This window comes from Schistocerca piceifrons, chromosome 2, assembly GCF_021461385.2.
Source record: "Schistocerca piceifrons isolate TAMUIC-IGC-003096 chromosome 2, iqSchPice1.1, whole genome shotgun sequence".
Classification (NCBI taxonomy): Eukaryota; Metazoa; Arthropoda; class Insecta; order Orthoptera; family Acrididae; genus Schistocerca; species Schistocerca piceifrons.
The window spans coordinates 401,075,205-401,087,284 of NC_060139.1; the positions used below are offsets into that span (position 1 = coordinate 401,075,205).

General features: G+C 37.6%; 1 protein-coding gene across 1 annotated transcript in view; it reads right to left on the reverse strand.

Annotated features, from left to right (window-relative positions):
* LOC124775053 (serine/threonine-protein kinase ATR) overlaps window positions 1-12,080 on the reverse strand; it is a 354,997-nt gene that overhangs the window by 147,063 nt on the left and 195,854 nt on the right. The window contains exons 21-23 of the mRNA XM_047249842.1: window positions 7,702-7,834; window positions 7,465-7,595; window positions 7,201-7,349 (exon numbers count right to left, since the gene is read on the reverse strand). Coding sequence (XP_047105798.1) covers window positions 7,201-7,349; window positions 7,465-7,595; window positions 7,702-7,834 — 413 coding nt within the window. The remainder of the gene's footprint in view (window positions 1-7,200; window positions 7,350-7,464; window positions 7,596-7,701; window positions 7,835-12,080) is intronic.

A 12,080-nucleotide genomic window follows, 5' to 3' on the forward strand; every position in this document is an offset into this window, starting at 1 on the left:
CATTAGGGAAGAGGATGACGTAAAGTAAATAGTACTATTAGTTATTGTGAGAAACTTATTAGTAATATACATTCTTGAAAAGAATAACTCTAGTAAATAAATGAAACTGAAACTAATCTATCACAATTTGAACGCTCTGTCCTAATGTACAACGTTAAAGAACGTACTAAATTAGTATTGATTAGCAACTATTAACTGAAGAGGAGCAATCTCCCTATGTTCGGTTACGAATTACCATAAGAGCACAATTAAGAGTAAATGACAAATAGTCACAACGATATCGTATTAAAAGGATTAAATCTATCTAATAGCAAGGACTCTAGGTTACGTAAAATGTGAGGAAAATGTATTAACAGTTAAATATTGTATATTGAACAGTTTTAATTCCGGTTAAAACCTGACAAACTGAGCTTGTGGGTGGGGTATGTAGTGGGACGAAATTAAGCGTCACCCATCCACCAAAGTCAGCCCAGTTTGCAGGTGACTATAAGTTTAATTTAGTTTTGTTTATGTGTTTTCTTATTATTTGTAATAAATGTGAATTATCTAAAAGTTTGTATTTTTTTATGTGTTTCATGTACGGAGAGGTCGGCGCAACGAACGGGGACAGCATCTTCGTTGCCGCGATCAGAGAGGAAATTGCTGGCCGCTATACGTCGCGGGTCGACAGCCAAGGAGCAACAGAAGATCCTGGAACCGAGTTGTTGCGTCGTGCTTCTAAAAATTAAAAATGAAGTTTTATACTCTTTTTGTACAACAATGACATCATATAGATCTTAATCTTATTGAAATGTTAGTCACTGTCTGTCAACGCTCAAGTTCACATCTGTATGTGTAGGAAGCTAATAAAATAGTGTATGCTACTAAAGTTGAAACACGTGTCTTGAAGATTTATTTATGAAGAGTTATGTGAACGGATTAATAATATATTTGACAAGATTATTGATTCAGACAGCGTTGGCCGAAACTTTGAATCTAAAAAGTTTATTTAATGTGTGATTCTGATATCGATTAGATCAAGATAACGTGTGTCAATATAATTTCTGAGGAGAAACAAACGAAATTTAAATTGGGAAAAGTTTACGAAAACCAATTGGCCCAAGTGATGTAATTCTTTGCATACGACTCAACTGATGTTTTACAGTTTCGTTCAAGAACCATTCTATGACAATTTAAAAGAATATGAATCATTTTTAAAGTGGGTTGTAACTGACGTAGGTGACGAAGTCTGCACATGGTCATACATATATCAAACGAAACCTAATACGTCGTTACACCACATTACACGGCTCACATGTCTCTTCCAGTTGACTCATACGTTGTGCGTGCAGCCAATCCTCTTCTTTGGGTCATCAGCCACGTCGCTCTAACTATTTCATTCTTCTCCGAACACTGTACCAGATTAAAGGGAATAGTATTAACCAACTCTCTATTCTTGAAATAAATCATGTACTCGTAGAATCTTTTCAGTTCAACAACAATATATCTTCAACTCTCACCCCCAAAGTAACAATTATTCTGAACAAGCTCCAGCAAGCCAACTGGTTCCCATACAATTATACACGTGCTGCCTCATGCAGAGCCAAGACATGAAATAAGTGTCTCTATACAATACACGCTTCATCTGTCTCTGTAACAATCCTCATGACACCACAAACCACGGAACATTATACAAACACTCTTTGACTTTTTTATATAAATTCCAAGGCACTGCTGGTGACCCCTTGTCGGGGCCACTCGTCCGACACAGCTCCTGGCTTCTCGTGACAACTGTCCCTCCTGCGCACACAGATATGTGTAGCGAAGTAAAAAGGCTCTCTCACTCTCATCATTAAAATATCGGGTGTTCGAGACGGTGGAGAGCCAAGTGTTTCTAGAACTTACCCCGAAATTCTTGAAGCACTACAGGGACAGAGTGTCAATGACACAATTCAGGATTTCTGGTGGACATTATTAGAACAAAGGTGTTTTTTGTTGCAGCAGAATCTTCTTACGAAATTTCAGTCACCAACTTTCTCCTCTGAGTGTGAAAATATTTTGTTGATGCTGACCTACATAGGGAGGAATGATCACAATAAAATAAGGGAAATCCGAGCTCGCACGGATAGATATAAATGTTCTTTTTTTTTCCACATGCTGCACAAGATTTGAATAATAGAGCCTTATTGTGAAGGTGGTTCAATTTGTCACAAACACATACACCATCAGAGCATTAACAAGGTAACCCTATAACAACACTTTGTTTTTTAGTACAATGTCAAAGATAGCCCAATCACATCACAGAAATGGGTGAATAGAATAAATAAAGGAGCTCCTCTCCACCTGTTTATCTCTGAAGTCTCTGCCCTCAAAATGATATCTAAAAGTAACCTCTCATACCATTTTGAATGTAGCATTTTTTTTTTCCAATGATGATCCAGAATATTCTCATTCAACTGCTTTGTTTAGCCACAGGGTGATCCTCATTACCCACAAACTCTGCCTGTGTCCGTTCATGCGAATGGACAGCCTTCTATGTGAGAATGACCAGCAACAAACTGTCCATTCGCATGAACGGACACAGGCACACAGTGTTTGTTGGTAATGAGGATCACCCTGTGGCTAAACATGCCTTGGTGCATGGCCAGCACATCTTGGCACAGTGTTACACCGTCCGGGTTATCTGGATACTTCCCACTGACACCAACCTATCAAAACTCCGGAGATGGGAAGTTGCCCTTCAATATATCCTCTCTTCCCATTACCCACCTGGCCCCAACCTCCGCTAATTTCAAGTTGCCGCCCCTCGTACATCACTTGTCACTCAACAACATCTTTGCCTCTGTCTTCCGCCTCGACTGGCATCTCTGCCCAAACTCTTTGCCTTTACATATGTCTGCTTGTGTCCGTATATGTGCGGATGGATATGTGTATGTGTGCGAGTGTGCACCTGTCCCTTTTTCCCCCTGATATGTGTGTGCGTGCGAGTGTATACCTGTCCCTTTTTCCCCCCTAAGGTAAGTCTTTCTGCTCCTGGGACTGGAATGACTCCTTACCCTCTCCCTTAAAACCCACATCTTTTCGTCTTTCCCTCTCCTTCCCTCTTTCCTGATGAAGCAACCATGGGTTGCGAAAGCTTGATATTTGCGTGTATGTTTGTGTGTTTTTATTTTGTCTATCTACCAGTGCTTTCCCGTTTGGTAAGTCACACATTATATTTATTAAGAGAAAAATTGATTGCAAACAGAATCAAAGCAGTGAGAGAGTGACAGTATAACAACATTCTAACAGTCTTTTTAAATAATGTCAAAGATAATCCAGTCACATCTCAGACATGGATTGAAGGGAATAAATAAAAGAGCTCCTCTCCATCTGTTCATCTCTTAACGGTAGGACAAACTGTAGGACACAAATGGTCTTTGGTCTTGGTCTTGGTCTTGGTCATTGTCAGTGAGTTAGTCAAGACGAATGCGCAGTCGATTAGCCCTGTCAGCTACATAGTTTAACATTTTGTTAGACTTCTAATAATTTTGTGAACACAAGTTATATACTTTAAATTTTCAGTGACTCATATTATTTGAGTCTGTTTTCAGTGATTGATTTTCCATGAGTTTACGAACATTAACTTTGTTTATGATATTTCAGGCAGCTGCAATCTGTAATTATTTGCTGCAGTTGATATTTATATTCATGTGTGATGGACCTGTTGCATGTTTTTGCAGTGGTTAGTCACAATAATTAACTTTAGTTCACATTGCAGCTTACAGATTTTGAATGTTTGCTGATAACTTTCAAGAATTAGTGTGCAATTAAATGAATACTGTATTCCCCACATAGATAGCAGCCAATAAAATGGGCTGTACACTCATAGTCGGCATCACTCTAATACTTATTCTAAAGCAGCAATACCGTGCATATTTGGCAGGAAAGTTTTTCAGCACTTTCTGTATACCATTGTCCACATCTTCTTAAAGAGTATTGCTTTGCCTTTACAGTGACTGGTGAACACACACATGATCATTGATGACAGTTTTCTCATATTCATTTTTTTAGCCACTAAAATTTATAGTGCCTAGTTTTTCACATTACTTGCCATCACTACTCTGCATTTGTAGCTCAAAAGCTTCCTTCATTACTTTTCTTATGTATGAGGTTTTTGTGCTGTATAATAACACAGATTTTATTCTGACATTAATAACGGCTTAGAGTACTCCAATAATAGTTCAACTTAAGAAAAGACTGTGTATGTCCAAGACATCATTTCACAAATAACTGTAACAGGCGTTACTCTGTGAGGAACCATTTTGTGACAACCAGTCTTGTTTGGGGTGCACCTTTTTAACAGAGATTTAAAATTTCTGTTTCCAAACAAAGCCTCAACAAACAACCATTTACGGAAACAGGATGTGATTATATGTGGTGACTTTAATATAGACTTTCTCACCCACAACAGAAACAGGGAGACATTGATTAACATTGCAAAAACGTATTATCTGCATGGCCTTGTAAACGAGCCCACTAGCATAACACCCACATCCAAGACAGCTCTAGATCAAATTTTTGCAAATAGAAATAAACTTAAACCAACTCTAGAAGTATACAATGCAGGATTCAGTGACCACCAAGCTGTCATTCTAAAGGCCGATGTTAGCAAAGATACCTCAAATTCAGTCCCACCTAAAACTTTACGAAGGTTTTTCACCCAAGATAAATTGAACAAGCTAAATGCCCTCCTTAGTAAAGAAAAGTGGACAGAGATGTACACAGCCAATGGTGTCAACATGAAATTCAACATATTTCTTGACAAAATGATCCACCACTTTGAAGAGGCCTTTCCATAAAAACCAGTAAGAATAAATAATAATAATAATAATAATAATAATAATAATAATAATAATAATAAGAGGAACAAGAGTTGGATTACACCAGCAATAAAAATCTCTTGCAAACATTAAAGAATACTCCACATGTTATGTAATCAAAGTAGTGACTCCCTCCAACTAACAGAATACTATAAAAACTACACATGTATCCTAAGAACAGTGATAAAACAAGCAAAAAGGATGCAAAATAATGAGTACATTGACAAACCCAGCAATAAAGTAAAAGCAATGTGGAATATCATAAAAAGGGAAAGAGGGGAAATGAAATCTTCACACATGAACATAGAAATCAACTCAACAATGAATCTATATCTAATCCCGAAGTTGTGGTGAACTCTTTCAACAATTTCTTTATGAGCATAGCTGAAAAATTGGTCAAAAATAATCCTAACACAAATTACCAACCAGCAAACCAAAAATATCACACATGTGCGGAGTCAATTTTCATTACCAAAGTCACTGAAAATGATGTTGCAAAAGCCCTCAGAGAGTTAAAAAATTCATATTCAGCTGGAATTGATGGTATTCCAGCAGCTGTAATCAAAAATAGTGAACACACAATTGTTGAACCATTAGCTCACCTCTGTGACTGTTCTTTCCAGGCAGGTATTTTCCCTGAAGCTCTGAAACTTTCTAAAGTAATTCCTGTCTTCAAAAAGGTGATGATAAAGATATGAATAACTACAGGCCCATCTCAATCTCATCCTGCTTTTCTAAAGTTTTTGAAAAAAATAATGTACAAAAAAATTATGGTCTTCATTGAAGAAAAAAAAAAAAAAAAAAAAAAAAAAAAAAAAAAAAAAAAAAAAAAAAAGATTTACTAAGTTTAGCTCAACATGGGTTCAGAAGCAACAAATCTACTGAAACTGCAGTATATGATTGCATAAATATGCTATTAGAACTGTTAGATAGAAAACAACCCATAACAGGCATATTTCTGGATCTGTCAAAGGCTTTTGACACTGTTGACCACAAAATATTGCTGGAAAAAATAGAACAGTATGGTGTCAGAGGAATTGCAAACAATTGGACTGCTCCATTCCTAACCAAATGGATGCAGAGAGTCAGCATGAAATACACTAATAGACAAAGGAACTCAATAACCGAAATACTATCAAGTAATAAAACTGTAAAGCAAGGTGTTCCACAGGGCTTAGTATTGGGACCCCTACTTTTCCTCCTGTATATTAATGACTTGAGCCTGAATGTTGATGCACACAAAACAATAATATTCGCAGATGACACAACAGTACTCCTCAAAGGGGAGAATACAGAGGCTGTGCAAAAAGCTGTGAACCTGGCCACTGAAGAACTCAGCAACTGTGCTAAAATCAACAGATTAACTATCAACACCAAAAAGACAGCTTCCATAAACTTTCAATGCAAATTCCTCTAAGCCATTTGTCACTGTAAATAACCAGCCAACAGATACCGACACTGTTTTCAAATTCCTGGGTCTGTGGGTTCAAGATAACCTGAAATGGAATACACATACCGGAAAGGTAAATGCCAGAATTAGTACTGGCTGTTATGCATTGAGTGTACTGAAATCATGTGCTAGCCTGAAAACATTAACCAGCACGTACTACACTTACATACAAGCCCACCTAAAATATGGTGTGATTGTCTGGGGAAATTCTCCAACTGCTCAGAGCACATTCAGAATCCAGAAGAGAGCAATGAGGATTATTACTGGGAGCAAACCCAGAGACTCGTGCAAACCCATCTTCAGAAAGTTGGAAATCCTTACACTGCCTTGCCTATACATTATCGAGACTCTAAAATTTTTCAGAAACCACGTAGTGCCAACTGACACCAGAGTCGTAAAAAATAATGAAATACATGAACACAACACCAGGAAAAATGCAAATGTGCATGTTTTATGTACAAACACTCAACTGTGTAAAAAGGGAGCTTTCCACATGGGCCTCCAACTGTTCAACAATCTTCCCACTAGTATTAAGTCCATCGAAGACAACATAAAATTTAGCAAAGCCGTGAAGTCATATTTGTTGTTCACTGTTTTTACTCTATAAATGAATACTTAGAACATTAATCTTGCTATTTGTGTTAAATTGAAAACATTGAGCAATATAATACATTAGGATACTATAGGCCTATGTTAATATATGTTAACAATGTTAACTGATATTTTCCGACATCTGCAACACACTGTGTACCATCACATGGAATAAATAAATAACAGAGGAAAAGGCACAGCTCATCAATATCTGGTCAATGTTCAAAGCTCCTTTCAGCAGTGGGTTATTTACCTATCTTTCTGAAGTACGAAATTAAATTAATTTTTACTTACTTTCTGTGGATAAATGTTACTTACCCATATATAGGGCATGGGAAGTCTTCTGGACGTTTCAACACAGACTTGTATGTAGATTTCAGAAGTGGTCTCATAATGTCCTGAACATTCCCCGAAAATTTGTTCCATAATGGTGAATTTTCTGTTATCTGATAAATTTTTAGTAACTCCTACAGTATAAAACAAAGAACAAGATACAAAGACATAATCTTTAAAATCCTACCACAAAGAAATGTGGCTAAATATGCATAACAACAATAATGTACATAAAAGTCTGACACAAACCTGTATAGAATATGAGAAGGCGTCTACATTTTGAGTAACTTTTGATTTTTGGAAGCCTTTCGCCAATTCAGTTATTGCTGCTACAGCAAAGCTTTCATCCTCAACATCAAGTGAGAAAGTGTATCCTGAACCTATAATCAACCATTCCAACAAATTAATAAAAACTGTGCTTGTCGTCCAAAAGTATCCTCATATCTATTACTACAAAAAATGCAAAGAATATAAAAAACCACACACCAGTATGCTGCAAACGTTCCCGAGTGGGCATTATGCCAGGATCAATTGCACCTAACTCTCCAAGACACGTTCCAGCAGCTAAGCGTACAGCTTCATCATGATCATGACAAGATTCCATTAACACTCTCACCAACTGAAAAAAAGATGGAGTACTTAATAGATTTCTCACTAAGAATGACTACTGAAAATTCAGATTCTTTCATTTGGCTAATGCTAGTGTAACTAGTGCTAAGGATCATACATTGTAATTTCCTGCTAGAGTACAAATTCTTCTGACTAATTTGATGCTACAATACCTTTTCATATTACATGTTATGCTTTATATACCTATAACTTTTTACACCCAAAAACCCTGTTAATCTGTTTTAAATATTCTTTCTAATTTGCATTTGCCACTACAATGTTTTGGCTCCAAGTCATCTACCAATGTCAGGTTATCTTCTCCTGGATGTCCCAGTTTGCAATAAGGGCAGCAGAAGTTATGCACAAAACTACTGTCCAATATCCTTGACACCCATTTACTGTAGAATCTTAGTACATATTCTGGTATCAAACACAATTATGTACCTCAAACAGAATTACCTCCTCTGTACAAACAGGCTAGGATTCCAGATGCAATGGTCATGAGAAATCCAACTTCTGCCTGTCTCGCATGACATCATGACGGTTATGGATGAAGACAATCTCACAGATTTTCTTGACATACGAAAAGTATTTGACACTGTATCACATCTACATTAATTATAAAAAGTGAATAAATAAATTGTTAAAAGCACACAATTTAAAATTATCGTGGCAATTATATCTCTCTGTAATATACCAAAACTGTGCCACAATTATGATTAAAATTCCTTGAACCATAATGAGGAAATACAAGAACTATACCCAAGGTAGTGTTACACATCCTTTGTTGTTCCTTATCTATATAAACGATTCAGGAGACAATCTGAGCGGCCGTCCTAGTTTGTTTGCATATGACACTGTCACTTATTATCTAGTAAAGTCATCAGAATATCGAAGCAAATTGCAAAACGATTTAGAAAAGTTATCTGCATGGTGCAAAAATTGGCAATTGACCCTAAACAACAAAAAGTGTGAGGTCATCCACATGAGTGCTTTAAGGAATCTGTTGAACTAAATCTAAAGGCCATAAATTCTACTAAATACAAGGAATTATAATTATGAACAACTTAAATTGGAAGGAACACATGGAAAATGTTGTGAAGAAAGCTAACCAAATATTGTGTTTTATTGGAAGGACACTTAGACTGCTGTGCGGTGTCAGATCCTTACCAGATAGGATCGATGTAGTACATCGAGAAAGTTCAAAGAAGGGTAGAACGTTTTATACTATCGTGAAGTAGGGGAGAGAGTATCACTGAGATAATGCAGGATTTGGGGTGGACATCATTTTTTGTTGCAGTGGAATCTTCTCACGAAATTCTGATCACCAACATTCTCCTTCAAATGCGAAAATATTTTGTTGATGCCGATCTGCTTAGGGAGAAATGGTCATCATAATAAAATATGGGAAATCAGAGCTTGCATGGAAAGATGCAGGCATTCGTTTTTTCTGCACGCAGTACTAGGTTGGAATAACAGAGAATTATTGTGAAGGTAGTTCAATGAACCCTCTGCCAAGTACTTAAATGTGATTTGTAGAATATCCACTTGGATGTAGACGTATAGAAATATTGGGAAAACAGTTCAAGTGACAGTGTTATGGTAAAAACGGAACACTCCACAGTACTCGCGTTTGTGATCACAGGAATAAACAACAACTACATTGAAAGAAACAAAATTTGTGGTTGTGTGTGTTAATACATCACTAACTGATTACCCAGTGTTGCAAGGATACTGATGTATCACAATCTTATGTCAAATAGGAAAAGGAATGTAATATTATTTTTCTGCGTCACTGCCTTTCCATCCTAATTTGGATCACTGATATTTTTCCAGGTAGTAAGTGATAGCGTACCAAGCATGGCTGAAACTGCTCCTTGCAGGACAGAATTATGTTACATATGTCAGTCCCTTTCCACTCTCACAACCCCAAATCCTGCAAATTTACACCAATTATTTTCACATGTTACTCCTTTTCAGCTCCTACTCACAGTCACAAGGATTAAATGTCACTGTACATTGTCTTCAATCAACCACGCTACACTGAAATCTACAGATTCAATATTAATACCAGGTTTTTTGATTATTTTTATGTAACTTCCCAGCCAACCAATGAAGCCAGTCACAAGCCAAGGGCAGCAAAACTAGATGAATCTCCCAGCCTGCTTAGAAACTGATGTATTTGTGTGTACATTTTGTAAACATATAGATGTAATGGCTGACAAAAAATAAACAAATTTATACTGTGTGTACTCTATGCTCTAGTAATATACAGGGTAGATCAAAACACTATATATGCACTTTAAAATCGGCTATACAAACCATATACTTTGAAATCACAATGGGTATGGGTTGAACATGTAGTACAATGGCTGAGCAACAGATGCCAGTAGTGTCGTGTTGTGCCAATGTCAGTGTACAAAGTGAGGCCCTGGCACAAACACAACTAAAGTTCAAGAAGTGAAACAGCATTCTCAAATGGTAAAGGATGTTTGGAACATCAGTTAAGTGCAAGAACATCAGATGCAGGAAAATGGAACTGAGTCACCAACACATGTAAGCATCACTCACCTTTGTAATAAGTTTGAAACTACTTGAACAATTATGGATATGCATAAGGGAAGATCAGGCTGGCCACACACAGCAACATATGATGAAACTGCTCAAGTATTAGAAGCAGTCACAGACTCACCACAGAAATCAACACAACAATGTACATGTGAAGCAGGTGTAAATGAACAAGTATAAGTTGTATATTGCAAAGAGTAAGATGGAAAGTTTACATTCCATACTTGTTATAGGCACTGAATGAGGACAACAAAGCCAGAAGAGGTCAGTTTTGTGAATGGTTCCTCACACACGTCAGACATGATGCTGATTTTAGAGAGATAACAGTGTGTATTGGAGCCCCATGAAATCCTGGGAAGTGAAACATGGACGATAAGTAGTTTGGACAAGAAGAGAATAGAAGCTTTCGAAATGTGGTGCTACAGAAGAATGCTGAAGATTAGATGGGTAGATCACATAACTAATGAGGAAGTATTGAATAGGATTGGGGAGAAGAGAAGTTTGTGGCACAACTTGACCAGAAGAAGAGATCGGTTGGTAGGACATGTTCTGAGGCATCAAGGGATCACCAATTTAGTATTGGAGGGCAGCGTGGAGGGTAAAAATCGTAGAGGGAGACCAAGAGATGAATACACTAAGCAGATTCAGAAGGATGTAGGTTGCAGTAGGTACTGGGAGATGAAAAAGCTTGCACAGGATAGAGTAGCATGGAGAGCTGCATCAAACCAGTCTCAGGACTGAAGACCACAACAACAACAACAATGAAATCCTGTTTATGTCGAACAAGCGGTCAATGATTCAGGACTTAATGTCTGGTGTGGGTTATCATCAAGGAGACTGACAGGACCTTTCTTTTTCGAAGGTACGATTACTGGCAGCAGTTACCTGGAGATACTTGACACATTAATTTTATCATCCATTCATGCTTTGTTTGGTGTTTTCTTTCTAGAAGATGGCACTCCACTCCCACTTTCATTTGGGTGTGCATGCCTATTTGGAAAACAACACAGCAGGTCAGTGGATTGGACAAAGGGGTCCCATTGAGTACTCCACGTGTTTCCTGATTTGATTCCACTTTATTTTTACTTGTGGGGTACCTTCAAGTACCAGTGTGCAGCAGAAAGCCACACACAATAGAGAAACTGTGCTATCAAATGATGAAATTGTATATGCAGAATGAAGCTATGAATGAAAATTTGTACCAAGGCTGAGATCCGAAACCAGGTCTCCTGCTGACTTGACAGATGCTATAAGCGCTACTCCATCCTGCCACAGTGGCTGTACACCTCTGTACAAACTACCCTAGCATGCCTCCCTCCTCAAATTAAATTTCCGTTCATGCCACTTGGTATTCACATTCCATTTGATTACAAAATCTATGCCTGGGCTTCAGGAAGGATTGCCTGTTTAGTTCAATGATGAGGTGCTACTGCAATACAGTTGGAGGGCCTCTGAAATGGAGATTCAGTTTAGGGGGAATACCAAGTGAGCTGAAGTGCAAATGAAAATCTGAACTGAAGAGGGAGGCATGCTACAGTAGTCTGGGTAGTTGTGCAAAGCCACTGTGCCAGGGTGGCATAATGGTTACAGCATCTGCCTAGTGAACAGGAGACCTGGTTCCAAATCCCAGCCTTGGTACAAATTTTCACTCTTCACTTCAGTATGCATATACATCATAGATGTTTGAG